We start from the raw sequence: 19168 nt of genomic DNA, 5'->3' as shown, positions 1-19168 counted from the left end.
CCATTTTAGCGTCGCATTACGGTCTGAACTGTTCATTCAGTCATCTCCTCGACCCCCGCTGTCTTAACGGCGTAAGGTCGCTGCCGCTACACGCTCTCTCACTCCGCCCTCTGTTATTGTCAGGCAGCAGGAGACATCTTCAAAGACATGGTTTGGATCTACATCTGCAGACGGACTCTCAGAACTCGGCGTGGGACGACCGCAGGGCGACATGAGCCAATTGACGCGGTGACGCCGGGGGACGAACGCTGTGTCTCTTACTGTTACAGTAAACACAATGAGGACGGTGAGGGGATGAGAGCAGGCAGGTCACGCATCGGAAACTTTAAAGTTAAACGGGTGGTCAGAGGAGTAAACTGAGGAGCGATCTAAACGTTGAGACTGCTTTAAAACATGTCTGTGATGACAGACAGATTTCACTGACTGAATAAGGACTTTCATCACACACTTCAGCTGCAGTAATCTCATTGTGTTTACACAAAGGAACTAGAAACAAGCTAATGGACAAACAGCCATGACATTTTACGGCCTTATAAAGTACTTATGGCTGACATGCTAGCAAACAACTGCTTGTATCAGACACAGAATGACATTAGCATTGATTTTGAATCATGCTCTTCTTTTAGCTCTGATTTGGTCTCTACCACCTCCTGAGAGTAAGATCTTCAGCTCTCCAGCTGCTAAATGTTCATCAGCTGATGTCTAACTGTGTCTGTCTGCTGGGCAGATAAGCTAAGCTAAGCTAGCCGCCCGCTGGCTCCAGCTATTTATGTACCGTGTGTGGCATCTCTGTGCTAACGCTTGGCAAGTGAAGATGTGTATTTCCTAATATGTCTAACTTCTCCTTTAATCTAAGTAACGAAAATAAAATTAGTTGAAAGCTCAGTTTTGATTTATTTATTTGAACTTGAGAACCTACGAACGGAAAACAATGTCTGGAATTTTAAGTAGAATTTTTGTGTGTGTGCTTGATGCAATCTCTATATTAGCTTCATTAAGGGTCGCAAAGCTGATAAACATCATACAGAAAGCTTGAATGTTTGATTTTAACAGCTACAGAGCCTGAGATGGACATTTTACATTCTGGGAGTGAAATATTTATCAGATAATACTAAATCAAAGCAAAGTTTCACCTGTGACTCATCCAGGAAGGTTATAAAGCTGTCGTTTAAAGGCGTGTTAAGATCATGCCAGACACACATAAAACACTGACATCCAGTTATTCACAACAGCTGTTACATCTCACTGTCACTGTTGGACAGTCATGACCAGCTCCTCGGAGCTGAGATATTAATCCAACTACAGAAAAAGCTCATTGTTCAACATCCACTCAGACACATTAGAAACCAGGAGAGGAGCCGTTTATCGGAACAAACTACTGACAAATCACAGTAACAGAAATGCTCACTTTTGTAAATGACTATTCATTTACAACTGAATACATGTCAGCAACAGCTTGAAACTTAAAATCAGATATGCAAATTAGCTGTGACAAGTCGAAAGATCTCTTATTCTTCACAACACTGATACAACAGGTGAAACAGTGAATCTGGTCCATGATGAGTCCCGCTGCAGCAAATGGAAATGTACCACCTGACATCTGTGTGCGTTCGTACATGCATGTACGTGTGTGTGAGCGTGTGTGTTTGTGCGGACCATCAGGCTAATCTGTGGTTTGTTTAGCCAGAGCCGAGGCCACATTCGTGATGCTGTTTGAAGAGCAAGGTCTTCACTCCTGCCGCTTAAACAGCGAGCTTTCATTTGAGGCTCCATCGAGTTGCATTTCATGAAAAATAAACAGTGGCCGTAGCAGCTGTGGTTTCTGTGCCTGGGAGCGCACCGCACACTGATTTCTTTGCTCGATTGGCTGTGCTCAGCGGGGTGAGTGGTCTTTTGGACGTTCAGCATCGTTCCAATAGCAGCCACTTCAGATTAAAACTCTTGATTCTTCCTATTTGCTGCTTCCAGACAGGATGTCATGGCGGGCTCATTAAAAGAGACTGAAGAAACTGTAGAGGATTAAAATGGCTTTCCTTGATTTCCCTCCATTCTGTGTACTAACCAATCATCTAACTACTGAATTTATCAGGAAACAAACTGTTATTCTTTTCTCGTAACAATTTGAAAAACATGTCGTCAGATTACTGCCATGTATGGAAAAGAGAAAATACTACTTTTATTTTGTCAAATTCTTCTGACGAAAAATAAATACACTGTCATCTGATCTGATTTACATGGACAAACAACACCGGTGACATATCATGATAGAAACAACATACATTTCTTATGAGTTCATTTGAGGCCCTTTGAGAGAGCTCCAGGGCTGACTGGCAGCTGTCCACGGTCGTGGCTGGAACGCAGGGTGCGTCTGTGGGGTCAGAAGCGCTCAGGGGTCGTGGGACGATGGGTGTTTTGGATTGAGAGGAAGGGGCGCGGGGTCATGAGGGCTTTCTGAGAGTGGAGTCCTGGGGTGAGCGCTTGTTGTTCATACTGTACAGGGAGGTGATGGAGGCGTTGGTGGGGGCGTGCTGCTGCGGCAGAGTGCGGTGAGGGTACAGCGGACCCCCCCTGAGCAGCACGACGTCCCGCACGGCGCCGCGGAAGGGCTTACTGACGAAACAGTAGAGGAAGAAGTTCACGGCTGTGTTGAGCATGGCCAGCATGTTGGACAGGTCGTAGGCCAGGTGGACGCGCCAGTCTCTGTGAACTGAGGACACGTACAGGTGGTAGATGACCACCACAGTCCTGGGAGCCCACAGCACGGAGAACACAGAGGTGATGGCCAGCAGCATGGCCGTGGTCTTCCCGAGCCGCCGCGGGGACGCTGACTTCCGCCCGCACTCCTCCTGACAACACCGCTGCCTCTGCCTCACCCTCAGCTTGTGGATTATCAGAGAGTTCAGCACCAAGAAGATGCTGCAGGGCAGGAAGTAGATGATGCTGACATGGGTCCATATGAGGACGGCGTCCAGCGCGGTGGGCGGGTGGCTGTCCCTCCACATGTCCGACCACCAGAAGAAGGGCACGCCTGATGCGAACGATAACGCCAGGACCACTGCGATGATCTTCCTGGCCCGGGCCGGGTAGCTGATCTGCCGGTGCAGGAGGGGGTGGCACAGCGCCACATAGCGGTCCACTGTGAGGGGTACGGTGGACCAGATCGCGGCATGATTGGCGGCGAACTCGGCAGCGCTGACGGAGTGCAGCAGGAGCACGGGAACGTTGCGGTGAAAAACTGCCGTCTCCAATAGGAAGCCGACAAAGATGATGAAGAGTTGGGAGAGGATGTCTGAGCCTGTCACTGCCAGCAGGTAGTAGTACAGAGCTTTCTTAGTGCGGGACGCCAGTCTGGACAAAGCCACGGCCGTAAGGATGTTCACTGCCACAAACAAAGAGACGGCAAAAATAAAAGAGGAGGAAAATCAGATCAGACTTTCTGCTCTTCAGGTTTAAACATTAATTCATTTAATGCAGCATCTCCTCTGCGCTGTATCTGCAATCTGTTTTTTGTTTAAAAGGATGTTTTCCCTGTTGGTGTTTGGACGACCAGTCTTTAGACGCTGTCACACATGCAGCTGTTGACTCTGGCTCTCGAGCCTTTGGATTTATTTCCCTTTGGGGATGATTACGTTTCCTGTCTGGATGCTGTGGTGACACGTCTGCTTGTTTTGAACACCACTCGGCCTAAATTCCTGCTGCATCAACACCGAATGATCGACTTGGAGACAAAGCAGAGTGATGAGCGCTGCCCATCAAAGTGACGGCTGGCTGGAGGGATTGATCGATGGATAAATACTCAGAAACTCAAACAAACTGATTATCAGATGATTAGATTATTGTAACCTGTGGAAAGAGCCAGCAGTGTTTGGTCATGTGCTACAACAATGTACCATCTGACTGGTCCAGCAGAGCACTGTGACGTACCTCAAACATACTAGAGTATTGATTTCTTCTGTCCTGTGCAGTTCCCACTTCTCTTACAAATAGATATCAATGCAGCGAGTTTACACTGACTGACTGCGCTTCAGTGGAAATGCAACCAATACAATCATGTAGTTCATCAGTTATTTCACATGTATATTTTTTAAATATATTGCGATGGAAGCAGAAGTGAAAATCTGAAAAAACTTTGGCATCGTAAACCAAAGTGCAGGGATAGAAGTACGATAAGAGGTGGTACTTTTCAGCCCTGCACACAGTTCCCGTTGCATGACGTGAGGACGGCGTACCTGGTACTCCCACACAGAGCAGAACGCTGTAGTAGATGACAGGGATGAAGCCCAGGACACATTTGGACTTCTGCAGCTCCTCGGGTTTCAGGCCAAGCTCCTGGTGGCCAGACTCCGTCACATTGGGCCAGTCGATCATGACCTTGGCGCTTCTCCTGGAAAATAAGTTTGAGACAGGGAAATCTGGGACTGAGAGTCAGTGTTTGAAGTTGTAAAGGAAGGAATAAGGAGAAACTGCTGGCTTGGTTGGATTGAGGACTGTAAAGGTCGTGTGGACGGTGTTCACTGCCACTAGATGTCAACCTGGCATCAGCATCTGAGACCAAAACAAGCCCCCCCACCACCTATCTCTCTCCCCAAAGCCACTTCATTGATTAAACAGTAATTTTTGTCGTAAAACACATTCAAACTCAGCAGTAAAACTCACAAATTCACTGAGTTAAATGTGAATTTCTGGCTCTACGTGCAGTTGACTGGTCATGTAACCTAAATCCATATAACATAATTATTAGCTTGCTAGCTATCCTGCTAATGCGAGCTACTTAAACATCGAGTAAGATTTGCTTTAGGGAGCTAAAGTTTGATGGTTTCAATCGAGCGTGAACGTGTTCAGCTGAGCTGCGCTCTGTCATCTTTAGCCGAGGACTAAACAGGAGTTCAGCCTCTGGTATGAATTCATCCAGGAAATTTCTTTTCAGCAGGAAGCAGATTTTTTAGCTCCATGTGCCTCTGAGCCGCACCTCCAACGCTGTACGCAGGTCTAATTATACAACAGTTAGAAGGACTCACATGCACTAACATGCACATGCAGCCAGACCGGCTACCAAAACAAAGAGCAGAGAAGCTCAGATGACAACACACACACACACACACACACACACACACACACACACAAAGGGAGCGTCACTCTTTGCTCAGGACGCCATGACTGCACTGTACTTTACATAACAGATACTTGCTGCCATGTTCAAAACCTCATATACAGAACACACGTCGACTCATCCAGTGGCAGGAAAATGTCTATAATGAGGTTTCATTTACTTCAGAGAAATAAAAAAAAATTGTGATCATTTATCAATAAGGTGGTTTATGTTGCTGTGGTGACAGAGACCTACATGTGTGTTTTGCAGTGTGTGCTTTTCCGACATGATGATATCACTCATCAAAAAGTCATTTTTATACAGATGATAAACTGCTTTATGTGCTGCTACCTGCATTTTATTATGAGTGAGGAAATGTGGCAGCTGTCTGCTGTTTTTCAGACATAAACCACTGATTTTGGACTCAGTCAATTAAACTGCAGCTCCACAACAACAGATGGGCTGACTGCGATGCCCCTGCCCCCCCCCCCCTCCCCCGAGTCATTACCATCCGTCCCCCCATTTAACCTTTTCACCTGGGAGCCATCCATCCTGTTTTTCTCCGTCTGTCTCTCTTTTGTCTGCTCTCCTAATTTACTTCACTCATCCATGAAGCCATATTTGTTCTGTGTTATCTCTCAAGCTTTCAGTGACAAACCATTTGTGGAGGCTTAACCAACATAAACAACATCATGGAGTCACAATCACCATCGGCCTCGTGATGCAAGCAGGGCAATCGCTTCTTCTGACGGGTGCCCATTTCTTGTTACTGCCATTGTAAAGGCTATATAAGTGTCAAAACCATGCGTGTGCCTTATCTGGTTGGCACATTTTATGGCCTGGAGTAGGAATGTGATCATAAAATTTGGCGACATCAAATATTTTAATGCTCGGCTGCTTTCATTCACCTCAGCACTATAAACAAGCAGGAAAGCATCGAGATCAGAGGTGAATTCAGTGTTTCAGGGGAGGCGTCAGCGTGACAGAAACTGCATAGCTGGAATTAGAGTTCATTGAAAAAGGTATTCTGGCCTTTAGTTTGCAGACAGCTGCCTGAAAACTGTCTGATATACTTTGTGAATGACGGGAGGTTCAGGAAGGATGATGCATTGCCATCATCTCGTGAAAGTTAATTCTTGCTTTTTTTTATCAATGAAACCTTCTCGTCTCATATTTCACTCTGTTATGTAACGAAGTCCCATGTGCGCAGATAGAATGTCCTATTCAGTATTAATAGGCATTCATCTCCCATAGGAGGATATACATTCATCCCTGCAGTGCTCCTCCTCTGCACTGCGTTTATGAATAAGCGCTACACTCTTAAAATAACATGTAAACTGTTAAAACTGCATAATGTCATAAATTGTCGAAATAGTTTTTATAGGCAGTTTAAAAAGTGTGAAAAGTAATCAAAGTATTGTCAGTTAATTGATCAATTGTTTGGTCTGTAATGTGTCAGGAAATATCTGTTTCCTAAAGTGACGTCTTCAAACTGCTTGTTTTGAAGCAGAAAAGCAGCAAATAGTCACATTTAAGAAGCAGGATTTACTGACATTTTGGCATTTTTGCCCAAAGCTGAGTTCAGCTTTTTGTCATTTATAATTAATAATAAATTGATTCTGTTTGTTTCTTCTTCTTGCAGTTGTTATATTATTAGCTGCATCGCTGCAGTGAGTAAATAAGCTGAGCTTCAAGGATAAATTGGGAAATGGATATAAAGGGACAGTCTGAAGACAGTTAAAACTGCTTCTGGACACCACGACTGCATCCGTTTACTGTGAAAACGGGTTAAATGCCTCCTGCAGACCCTGCAGACACCTGATCTGGTTCCTCAGGAGCTGCATCCCAGGACCAGCAGTAAGAAAGACGATCATTATGAATGAGAGGGTTGTGAGGTAAAAACACAGCACAAGGGGACAGTAATTACACTGACCAATCAATATCTCTGCAGACACTTCACCGGCCGAGGTCCTCTTTAATCCTGAAAGCAGCAAATTAAATATTAAAGCTTGGATCGTCCCCTGTCTCCTCTAACTGCTCTTCATCACAGTGTCCTGTGCTGACTTTACATTCGGTCCCTCGGGTGCTACTAATTCTACGTTCTCACTCCAGAGGTGTTTTATTAAATCCTCTCCACAGTCTCTTACACAAAGGAGATGAAGTGTATTAACGTGACAACAGAATAGGTTTATCATACTGCTCCTTTCAAGTGTCAGCAGACAGAATCTAAAACTAAAAGAGCATCAGCTGGTGGCTGGTGAAGACCAGGCCGATGTTTCTCATTAAGACTCCACTCTGGATGGTCGTCTCAGGGTTGGGAAGCTGCTGGAGGCGATAGGACGTGGCTCTGCAGGGGGTTCAGTGCCCAGAAAGCTGTACTGAACTTTATCTGTGCTCCACTGAGTCTTCTTAATAATTCATCAGGGGACAATGCACCTGAAACAACAGCACTGGGACATACAGGATGCTGCCAGCATACATACAGCAAATATCTCATTTCACATGAGAGCGAGGAAGATGCAGCTTACGAGGAAAAGGAGAGCTACATCAGCTTTCATCTCAGAGGACAGATGCTTGACAAATCTCAATGTTGGTATCTATGGAAAATTGAAGGCTGACAGGCAAAACTAGACTGTGACGTCAAATAAAAGTCCTCATTATGCAGACTGTGAGCTGCGCTGAGGTTCATGTTCATTCATGAGGCCAAAATCAAGACCTGTTGTCAGTGCTGTTCGGACGACAGACTCCAGAAGTGCATTTTGGCTCCACAAACTGCAGACTGATACGATGACAGATGTCTCTTTCTTGGGGGAGAAATAACAGGAAAGACTTCAAGTAAATTCTGTTAACATGAAAGTTCAGGACAATTATGAAACAAGTGAAGTGAGACAATCCAGACTCACTCCCTGCTCCCCGAATAACTTTCAGAATAAAACTGTAGCTCGCAGCAACATCTGAAGTCAGTGATGTGTAACAGTGCCGATTACACAAGAGACAGAAACACTTCATCCTTTCACAACAGAGCACCTCAGACACTGTGCATAAACAGCCAATGGACAGTTTTCTTTGGCTTTGTTCCCCCTTGTAAGGTCAGTCTCACCGTCTGCAGTCTTACCTTCACATCCAGTGTTCACGGCGACTCTCCGCCTGGGTTGGAGCCGGACCTCTGCTCCGTCGACCCTACAGAGTCCCCGACATCGCCGCTGGACGCACGCTGAGGACACGTGGAGGAGGACAGAGACGAGGAGGAGGAGGAGGAGGAGAAGTGGAGTCCAGACAGCCAGTACATCACTGCAACGAGTGAGCGGAGCGAGAGGGGAGAAATGAGGCAGAGGGGAGTGAAAATGTAGGGAGGGTGAGGGAGGGGAGAGAGGGGGAGGGATTGATCTGTGGATGGAAGGAGGTGAACGAGGGAGGAAACAGATTAAAAAGATTTGAAAGAGATGAGGAAAAGAGTGCAGGGAGAAATACAGAAAAACTGTGTTTCACACTGGAAGAGACAAAATAAGTACACGCAAAGACGTCAATATGCACACTAATGCTGTGTCCAAACCCATGATAAGTACAACTTATATACACACAGTGTGTACTGAGTGCTAACTGTGGTAGTTCAGCATCTTGTGTTGCACTTAGAGTAAAAGAAACTCAAGAAGTTTACTGCACTGTGGTAACAGGCAATGATGAAGCCTGTCAGAGGTGCAGTGTGACTTCAAATTAATTATTAATTAAACCTCAAAAACAAAATGTTTTCACCTAATCTGTGTCCAAACTGCTCATCAGCCCGTGAACTTGTTTTAAAGAGGTTTTTAAACCATGGAGCTCTGTGAGGCCGTACTTAAACACAGTGGTGCTTTGAGCTAAATGCTAACATCAGGCCTAATGTTTACCGTGATCATTGTCATAGTGTGTTAGCGTGCTAACATTTGCTAATTAGCAATTAGCACAAAACACAGATGAGACTGATGGGAATCTCATTAGTTTTGCAGGTAAACCAAAGTATATATACTATATTCAATTAACATGCTGGCCTGATGATGGCGCTAGATGAAAAGTTGAAGTTATCGTAATTCCTTCAGATGGCTGAACCAAATTCATGGTCATCTGTACAATATTTGTTGAAGTTTGTTTCCAATTGGTGCTAAAGGAAAAGAGAAGGGGTTTTTTCTTTTTTTTGGGGGGGGGGGGGGGGCAAAGAAGAAGAGTTAAATCTTTGGACAAAACAGAGCTTGAGGGTTCATTGTTGATCTTGTTTGCAGCAGCTAGTTCAAGTCACTGATGAGGGCGAGCAGATGTAGCTGACAGCTCAGCAGAAAACAAGTTTGTGATAAGATCTTTGATGTTGGAGGCTACACACACGCACACACACACACACACACACACACACACACACACACACACACACACACACAGAGTCCTGTTTCTGTCACTTTTGGGAACATTGCATCATCCTACATTCATTTTCTGAAGACTTACCCAAACCATAACCACTACTTAACTAACCCTAACCCTTCCCCGAACCATAACCCAAGTCTTCACCCTGAAACGTAATGATTCACATTATGGGGACATGTTGTCCCCACCAGGAAGGCGAGTTCCCACAATGTGACTGTGTAAACAGATTTATGTCCCACGATGTGAGTAATACATGGAAACACGCTGACAGCAGGCAGGGACCAAAGAATAACGACACCCAGCAGCGGCAGTAGCAGCAGCTTCCTAATTTCATGTATGTATTCTTAACAGCAGTTGAAACTAACACAATTACAAGCGAGCAAATAAGATCAGTGGATCTGGGAGCCGAGTTGTTGTTTCGTACAAGATAAATGTGTCCTTAATTTAGCTAAACCCGAGAAAGCACATCTCATGACTGCAAACTGTTGATGATAGCAAAGCTCCAAAGCAAACAGAGCATTAAAGGAGCAGATTGAAGAACTGATTCATCCATCACTTTGCAAACCGTTTGCAAACCTGAGGCCTACGTGAGCTCGCTTTGACTCGGTTTGGCTCTGCTCACCCTGCAGCTGTATATCATTTCATGTGTTTATTTGACATACAGTGACTTCACACTGCAGCAGGGGTCACTCAAGCGTAATGAGCCTCGGCTCTCGACGATCATGCACTGGAGGCAAACGATCAACGCGGGCAAATAAATAAGGATCAAGCTGTAATCCAGGGGTTCGGCTTAATGTTTTCTGCTTTATGAATGCGATGCATATTCATCACCATGGTCAACACAAATCAGATCTTCCTTTTAAGGACATGAATCACCTCTGAAACCCGGAGCAAGTCACTGAGGAAGAACAGTTACTGTGTAAGAAAAACACTGCTCCTTTATTTCCAGTTGCTCAGGATGCTGGGACCCGTTAGCGTTAGCATCAGGTTTGGGTTTTTCTTAACCACTCAGCACCGATGGTGTACTGTATGCAGCCATCGAAGCACATTTTGCACTTTGCAGGTTTCTCATTTTCATACCAGTCAGCTGGAAGCATTAAAATCTCAACCAGACAACAAATTCTCAGCCACCCCATGGAATTAATTCAGTTAATTAGTCTAAGCAAGGTGCAGCTAATCGATTCTACCAGAAACAATTATTACTTCAGCAGGTAAAACCAAGAGTGGCTGAATGAAAATGAGACGGCTGCTTCTGTCTGCGTTTGTCCAAAGTGAGGACCTCTTGTTTGAAAAATGATTATGAATTTCTCAAATTGTGCTTTTTTCTTCTGTTGGTAGCTCTCACATTTGTCTCATGGAGGGTTTACACCGGGAGGTCATATTCAAACACACAGAAGACGAATAACTCACAGACTCATTTCACGCCTGCAGATTCTATTGGCAGCTCAGATTTACAGTCCGATTCGATCGGCCCGCCTTCAGCTCGTCCCTCAGAAACAGCTGCCGGTGAATAACAAATCTTCCTCTGCAGCCGCAGTGAAGCAGGAGCGAGAAAGAAGAGACAGGAAGAGCTAATGGAGCTGCTGCAGAGAGATAAAGCGGCGCTGAGGCAGGTCACCTCGGCCTGGACGCCTGCCATAACCTCGGCTTTCCAAACTGTCACTGTGTGCAGCTTTCAGGCAATAAGAGTCTCAGTGGCTGAAACGTGAGCAGCTGTCCAGACGAACGCTGTCATCTCATCTCCGCTCAGACGCACACTCATCACCACTTCATGCTCTCTGAACAACCTCATCATCTCTGTCTTTCATTCATTCACGGATGCTTTTGTCTCTACAGTGTAAACTCTGCACACTTTTGTTCCTCAATGTGCCTTTTGGGTGTAAATAAAGGTTGAAACAGCTTCTCTTAGTTGCATTTATGTCTTTGTTGTGCACTTACTTGCACACAGAGCACTGCTGCTGATGCTAATGACAAGAAAGTTTTAATTAAATGCAAACAAATAGTATTGATCAGCAGCTGTTTGACTGGTTTTAACTCACTCACATGATAACTGCAGCTACTCTCTGTCCTGACATGGAATATCTTGAGGTTATCTTGTTAACAGCTATCACATTTCTTCATTATTTCGTCGAATCATACCAAAGCAGTGACTCTGTCTGGCACACATGCTGCGTTATTCACTCAGTTAAGACCTGTATTTGACTTTTTCTAGTCAAACAAACAGCATTAATGGCTCCATAATTAGCTCACTCGCTCAGCTCGACTGCAGCTGGATGACAGAATAAACCTTCAGTGTTCAGTTCCTGTGACTGCAGAGCATCATCTCAGCTGCTAAAATGCATTGTTGAAATAATAAATCAGTAATGACAATAACCTTTTTTTTTACTCAAAAGATCGAAGAGCGGCGGCCCTCATTTCAAATGATATTGAGTCAGTTACAAAAACAAGGAAAAGGAACAACAACAATGGCAGAGTAATAAAAATAATAATAATAATACATAAATAAATAAATATCCATTAAATCTTTACGATTAGGGAAAACATTAAATTGATAAATTAAGATAATTAAAATGTGAATGAGATACAGTTACATAAAAATCTGTAAATTTTTACAATTAGGATAGATCATTTCAGCAATTATAATAAAACACAGTTATGTACAATAATCACGCGTAGCGGTTGGGAGGTTTAAGATCAATGGATGATGGGACAAAAGGTTTCAGTGTATTGATTTTAAAATTAAAAGAAGTTTTTCTGGGTCCATGAATCAAACACTGACGAGGCTTCGACTCAGCGTGCGGAGCTGCATCCTGCCTCAGACGCCGTTTGTCACTGGTTAACTGCTGCAGAGATGCAGCTTGTCTGCCCTCTAGTGGACATGATGTGTAAAGACAGTCTGTAGTATCAACACTGTGTGACAGCAGCCTCTGTCTGCCTGGGGCCCATGGTGACATGAAACGGTAAACACAGCCATGCATGGATGGTATCCAGAACAATCATATATTCATGTTTTCTGTGTAAAAATCAGACATCAGATGAGATAAAGTATGATAAGATATAACTTTATTAATCCCATGCCATGGACATGAGGAATGTTTTCACAGGGACTATTTCCTCTGTGGAAAGTAGTTCCTCTGGAAATGGATTAAATCCTTTGAGCACCACAAATGAAACTCCACCACTTCTGTCTCTTGGCAGACATCAGAGACAAGTGTCTCAGAACCTGGACTCATACAACCAAAGGTCAGAAATTCAAAGTACCAACACTGAACAACTTTACTGCCCCCAAAAAAGTGGTTGGAAGTTTAATGTTTGAGGTTTATCATGTTAGAAGTTACCATTTTGCACATTGAAGGCCACAGTGTGAATGAGCGGCCTGGTGACTAACATCCACACACAGAGGCAGTGTTTCTATCCGGACTCAGACTGGGACGGAAGAACTGGTCCCGTGAGACCACCATCGACTGTGACACGCATGTGATCACAGGCCGGGGTCAAACAGGACACAAGCACATCGTAACCATGATGGATATCAGCTGCAGAGTCTTTCTTCATGAACGCAGCTTGAATGTTGCTTTGTGATTATGCATATTTCCAGAAAAGCGATGTTTTTTTTAGTCATGATGATTAAAAGAGAAATATTGATCGTTTAACTTACTCCCCTGATGAAGCGTGCTGTAGCCTGGAGCTGTGAATAAATTGCTTGTGTTGCTGTGTCACGCACACGAGCCAAACTGGGTGAACACACTGACACACTTAACTGCATGTGAGTCTGTAACTGCTGCTGAATTCTGCTTCGTTATCAAGCTCCAGTGCTTCAGATATCATGGATGAAAACAGCTGAAGGGGTTCAAATAAAACCTGTCTGAAGACCGTTTTTGAACAGGTTCGTTCTCACCTGCAGACCTGCAGTCAGATCAAATAACAGCGTCAGACCCTGAGCGCCCCAGCTGTTTCTCAACCCCCCAGTCTCCCACTCCACAGCTGTCTGAGAGCCCCCGTGCCCCCCCCCCCCCCATTGAATCAATGACACGCAGCAAGCGTTGATACCCAAGGATAGGAAAGTCACAATCAAAGCGGGAGTCATTGAAAATACCCAGGCCTGTTTCCACCCACTAATCGATCAGGCTCTGTGTGAGCGGCGGGCCGGATGTGGCGTGGAGGACCCCTGTCCCACATTCAGAAAAAGACCCCTCGTCCTCCACAGCAGGACAGACAGAAAGCCAGACGCAGTGAGGAAGGACGGAGGAAAACATGGTGAAACAAGTCGTTCAGATCCACGCTGGGATGCTGGTTTTGGCTCTCTGGCTGCGCTTTGGGGCAGCTGCTGCAGGTAAGTCAGCCTTCAAGCTCGCTCAAACGTCACGGAGCAGGATGGTCTGGCCATAATTTGAGTTTTAATATGAGTCTGGTTTGTTCGCTTTGATTCTTGGTGTGAAGGCCTGAGGCGCTGTTCTGGAAAGTTTGTGCATTTTAAGGGTTGATTCACCCAAATTACAAAACAATAAGATAATAAACTTTGAATGGTTTTTAATGGAACAACTTTCTACTCCAGAAGCACTAAAGGGACTGTCTGAAAGTAATTAGGGAGCGAAGCAGGAAGCTTTTATGATTTTCCGTCGGCTGGAGAGACTGTGTGTGTATTTTAACTTGCAGCAGAGCTAATATTAAATAAAACTAAGATCACACATCAAGCTGCACTATGCCGCATGCAGAGGACAACAGTCCAGGCTCCTTATCTGTTCATTATGCCCCTTATATCAATAGCCAACAAAAATGTCAATATTTACCACTTTGTTAGCCTTGTTTGCCATGAATTTAACAGTTTAGCTTCTAACGTGGCACCAGGAGCTTTACTGTTATTACAATAAGATATTAAGAGATAGATTTAAATGATTTGTACCAATTCACAGTTTGCTGTTGTGATGTTGGACAGCTTTCCAAGGAAAATGTTAATATTGCAGCAAAGGCTGCTTTAAAAGAAGGAAGTGAAACAGAACATTCAGCCTCCTCCTGCCCAAATCTTTTTGAACAGTCTCTAATGAGGTGCTTGTTGGTGAGACCTTTAACTTCATCCACGTCCCTTATTTTACATGTAAGAGCTGACAGACTCAACAGATTACTACCACACGTATCTGGAAATGCTGCCACTTTTTCTCTGAATAGATTTTTTGTCTTTATTTATCGGGTGAATCCACCTCTGAATATCTTCCTTCGTCTCGGCTTTAAAACTTTTTTTTCACCCAAACAAAGATGTCTGACTTACTGCTGATGACCTACAGCTCTGTGATTTAGAGGGAACATCAGGGCCCACGGCCGGGTTTGTGTCCGTTTCCATCGGGGGAAAGGAAGTTCCAGCTCTCTGTCATGAATCAGAAAGAGGAACCACAGTCTGCGAACATGAATCGAGCCTCAGATCCCGGCAGTTACAGTGACAGCGGCGTCTGCAGGGGAGAGGAGGTGGAGGAGGGGTGGTGTGCTACAACTGCCTCAGCTGAGACAAAGCTCTAATTAAACGTGACCCACAATCCCTCATTATCCAGACAGCGAGTGCAGCTGGACTGATCAATGGCATGGATTTGGATGATACTGTCCCACTATCTGCCCGACAAATAACTGACATGCAACCGCAGATTCCTCTAAGAAAGTTTTAATGTTGCTCTTAAGTTGTCTGTTCTGCAGCTTTGCTTGAATTTAATTCTCACTTATTGCCGCAAACTGCATCTGCTGGTTTTCCAGGCTCATAACTACTCCACCTCCCTTTCCCCTCCACCAGGCATGCTGAGGGTTGACGGAGCCCAGGACGGAGGCGTTGGCAGCGGGGACACCATCAGCCACTCCCTGACCCTGGTGCAGCGTCTGGAGGCCCTGCTGGTTCAGGGGAACGGCAGCGACGTGTCGCTCAGGGTGGAGACGCCCAGCGCAGATGAGGTGAAGGTGATCCAGGCTCACTCGCTGGTGCTCTCCCTGCAGAGCCCCGTCTTTGAGGAGATGCTGCTGAACCGCAACAGCAGCGTGTTGGTGCTGAAGGAGAGCTCCGACTGCGCTGCCGTGTTTGACAAGTTCATCAGGTGATGATGAGGAGGAAGCTAAACATTCAGCTCACTGAGGCAGCCGTCACACTGCATGACCCTCAGAGTCACACTAGCCAGCTGCTTCACCCCCTCTGATTGAATTTTAGCGCCCTCCACAGGGGTGAACTCTGCACCTGCAGGCCTGAATCTGATGATCAATGATGAGTTCAACATCAAACGAACTGATCAATCAGTGAGCTGCTGGGTTGCTCGATAGCAGCTCCTGTGGTGTAGCAGTAAGACATTGTGGAGCCTGTGCTGCAACAGCAATCGATACCAAAATCTATTTTTATCCAAAATGTTAATGAGGTCGACGACAGAGACAAAATCTTCTTGTTCACGTTGTAAACTGGACCTTTTCTAAAAATACCAAAATAAAAGTGTTTTTTCGCCTGTAAAGATCTGCTTTGAGATAATGACCAAAAAAAAAAAAACATAGAAACACGACACAGCTAGCAGCTAGCTGGTGGACATACTGGAGCAACAGAGGTTTCTCTCAGGAGTCGGAAGAGGCCAAAAACAGAGCTAAAACTGGGATGATAATGCTGCTGTGTTTGTTACAACTAACTGTTGTTGTGTTTTCAGCTCTTTTGCCCCCTTGTGGCCAAAAATAAGTTCTTGCAGCTTTAAAATAGTCGGCCGTTTTAGGTTAAATGGTCATATTCTTTATGTATGTTGTCATTTTACAGATGTAAGTAGAAAAAAGGTGCACGCTTCAAATGCTCCAACATCCAAACTCTGCTCTGTCTCTCTCTTCGAGCAGGTATCTCTATTGTGGAGAGATTTCTCTGCGCCTGGACCAGGCGACACCTTTGCACAAGCTGGCCACTAAGTATCAAGTGACCGGTCTCACACAGGGCATCACCCAGTACATGACCCAGAATCTGGCCCGGGACTCCTCGGGCCACGTGGCGGGCTGGTACGAGTACGCCTTGCAGGCCGGGGACGTGACTCTGAGGGACAGCTGTCTTCAGTATATGGCCTGGAACCTGTCGTCGGTGCTGCAGAGCGGCGAGTGGGTGACCATCAGCAGCCAGCTTCTCATGTCCCTGCTGCAGCGCTCGGACCTCATCCTGCAGAGCGAGATGGAGCTCTTTGCGGCGCTGGAGGCCTGGATAATTCAGAATGACCCGGACGGACTGACAGCGGAGAACGCTTTGAGAGCTGTGCGTTACGCCATGATGCCGCCACGGGAGCTGTTCCGTCTGCAGACCCAGTCATCAGTCCTGGCTCGCTATCAGGAGTCGGTGCGCGACCTGCTCTACATGTCCTACCAGTTTCACTCTGCATCGCCGCTGCACATGGCCAAATACTTTGACGTGAACTGCAGCCTCTTCATGCCCAGGAACTACCTGTCGCCAGTGTGGGGGTCTCCCTGGATCATCAGCAACCCTACGCGAGACGACCGCAGCACCAGCTTCCAGACTCAGCTGGGGCCCAGCGGCCACGACGCCAGCAAGCGGGTGACTTGGAACGCCCTGTTCTCACCACGCTGGTTACCCCTCAGCATGAGGCCGATGTACACGGAGACGGGCGCCATGCAGCCGACACGTGTCGAGGGAGGGCGCCCTCGCATCATCATCACGCCGGCCACGTCCAGCGCGGATTTCGCTGGAGTGAACTTCCAGAAGACGGTGCTCGTAATGGCTCAGCAGCAGGGGAAGGTGGTGGTGAAGCATGTCTACAACTTCCACCAGAGCACGGAGGAAAACGGCAATTTCTTGGCCGAAGCCGACTTGTACCGTCGGATGTCTGAATACCTCATCGACAGCTCCCTCTTCCTCCATATTGTGGTGAAGCCGCTGTACCAAACCCTCATAACTACAAAGAACTGACCCTCCCTCCTCCTCTCTCAGCTGGACTTGGTTGCAGATACTTGAAAACGTTTCACCTCTTGAGGAGCTTCTTCAGTTCTAAATGACTGATGAGGAGGCGGTTAGAACTGAAGAAGAGGTTGTCATCAAGCTCATTGGCTCATTAGCGGTCCTGGCTGTTGGAACGATATAACGATGTAAAGGTCAGCAGAGTGGCTGGAGTCACCTCAGGCCAAGTGTAAACCAAGAAGCCTCTTGGATGAGAGCCGAAACTTTTTCAAACATCTACAATTAAGTCCAGTTGCCCTTGATTCAACCCTCATTGGATAACCATGACCAGGATGACGGAGGGTCTTCACTCCCTCTGAGCCACCTCACCTCACAGCACACAGTCCAACCCTCTGAAGCCACGTCTCGCTCATATCACATCACGAGGACACGGATCTGAATCCTCCTCGTGTGTGATGTTCGGATCATTCATCTCGTCTCGTACAACTGCTGTTTTCATTGGGCAACTAACACACCATCGCCTGACTCATGACTGTCTGAGAGCATTTTGTAAATAGCGAGTGGAAAATCATTATGAAACATGTCTCTTAAAGGATAAGTCCGGTGCTATTCTATGTTTCTATTTCTGCCGACAAATCTCAGGAAAAGATCAAAACCAACAATAAAACGTACTGATGAATAAGTGTGTGTGTATCTTCTTGGTCTTTTCATGGGATTTGTTGACAGTAAGTGAAACATAGAATATCACCGGCCTCATCCTTTAAGCTTGAGGGTCTGTTCCTGCCACATTTTCTTTGTATTGTTTTCAGATTTTGGTGCTATTATGCCCCCATTTCCAATGAAGGGGTCACAGTTGTCATTCATCACTTAGTAAGCATTGATTGGGTGATTTGATGCAGACGTCTGGGTGAAACTGGGCTGACTGGAGATGTTCAGGTTAAGGTTCAGGTAGGTGTTGAAACAATACCTGTAAGTTTGTCATAAAATCACTTTTCAAAGCCCAGTTTTAACCAACATGAGACGTTTTTGACCTGCAAATCACAAAATCAGCACTTACCAAATGTTCATCCTGTTGGACTTCAGGGGCTCCGACAGGTATTTTTACCTTTTACTTTTACTTTAGTCGTCACATATTTACAAAGCCACTCTTAAAAGCCTCCACACCACAGTAGATGTCAGAGTTCCTTCTCATTAGTTCGTTAACGTCACTGAAGTCGTTACCTAGATTCACACATTAATCAATGTTACCTCATAATAAAGATTTTTACTATCATTTTAAAAGTGACCTGGAAATCGTCCTGATTGATTTCATCCTTTCACCACTTCACATGAATTCATAAAAACCAAAATTAGCAGTTTGTCTCAGAAGGCTTGGATCTGATGTGAGCGACAGAGGAAGGATTTCTCCTCCAGGAGTTACAGACGCGTCAGTCCTGCATTTAGAATAAAAGTATTGTCAGGAAACGTATAAAATACTTTGTATTACAGGATTATTGTTACAGTTACTTAAATGTGTGACGTTTTATGCGATCGAGGTGATGCTGATGAACAAGATTTTGATTTAAATGCTGCTGGGCTGTACTTAAACTAACTCTGTGTATTTACTCAATATTTCAGCATGATCTTGACGTACTGCTACTTAGTACTTTCACTGCACTTCATCTCAGAGATAGTTTTCAGTCACTTTACATTTAAAAAACATGTGATCAGTTTATAAAATATGATGCATTATTGAGATTAAAATACCCAACAGCATTTCAAGTATTTGCAGTGAACACAACCTCGACCAG

The 19168-nt window shown here is 45.3% G+C and overlaps 2 protein-coding genes across 2 annotated transcripts; one reads left to right on the top strand and one right to left on the bottom strand.

Moving 5' to 3' along the window:
- Window positions 1-914: 914 nt before the first annotated feature.
- On the bottom strand, window positions 915-8278 carry gpr142 (G protein-coupled receptor 142). The gene is made up of 3 exons (XM_076759284.1): window positions 8205-8278; window positions 4230-4384; window positions 915-3379 (listed from the first exon to the last, which is right to left on the bottom strand). The coding sequence occupies exons 2-3, from the start codon at window positions 4366-4368 to the stop codon at window positions 2439-2441; spliced, it is 1080 nt and encodes a 359-aa protein (XP_076615399.1). The 5' UTR covers window positions 4369-4384; window positions 8205-8278; the 3' UTR covers window positions 915-2438.
- A 5353-nt stretch (window positions 8279-13631) lies between these two features.
- btbd17a (BTB (POZ) domain containing 17a) lies at window positions 13632-18663 on the top strand. The gene is given in 4 exon segments (XM_076759283.1): window positions 13632-13733; window positions 13736-13814; window positions 15258-15552; window positions 16319-18663. Coding segments are annotated over 4 exon segments (1548 nt in total). The 3' UTR covers window positions 17391-18663.
- The last annotated feature ends 505 nt before the right edge of the window (window positions 18664-19168 follow it).

Source organism: Chaetodon auriga, chromosome 20 (assembly GCF_051107435.1).
Source record: "Chaetodon auriga isolate fChaAug3 chromosome 20, fChaAug3.hap1, whole genome shotgun sequence".
Lineage (NCBI taxonomy): Eukaryota > Metazoa > Chordata > Actinopteri > Chaetodontiformes > Chaetodontidae > Chaetodon > Chaetodon auriga.
The sequence above is the reverse complement of the archived record's forward strand: the minus strand, read 5'-3'. Positions and strand labels throughout refer to the sequence as shown.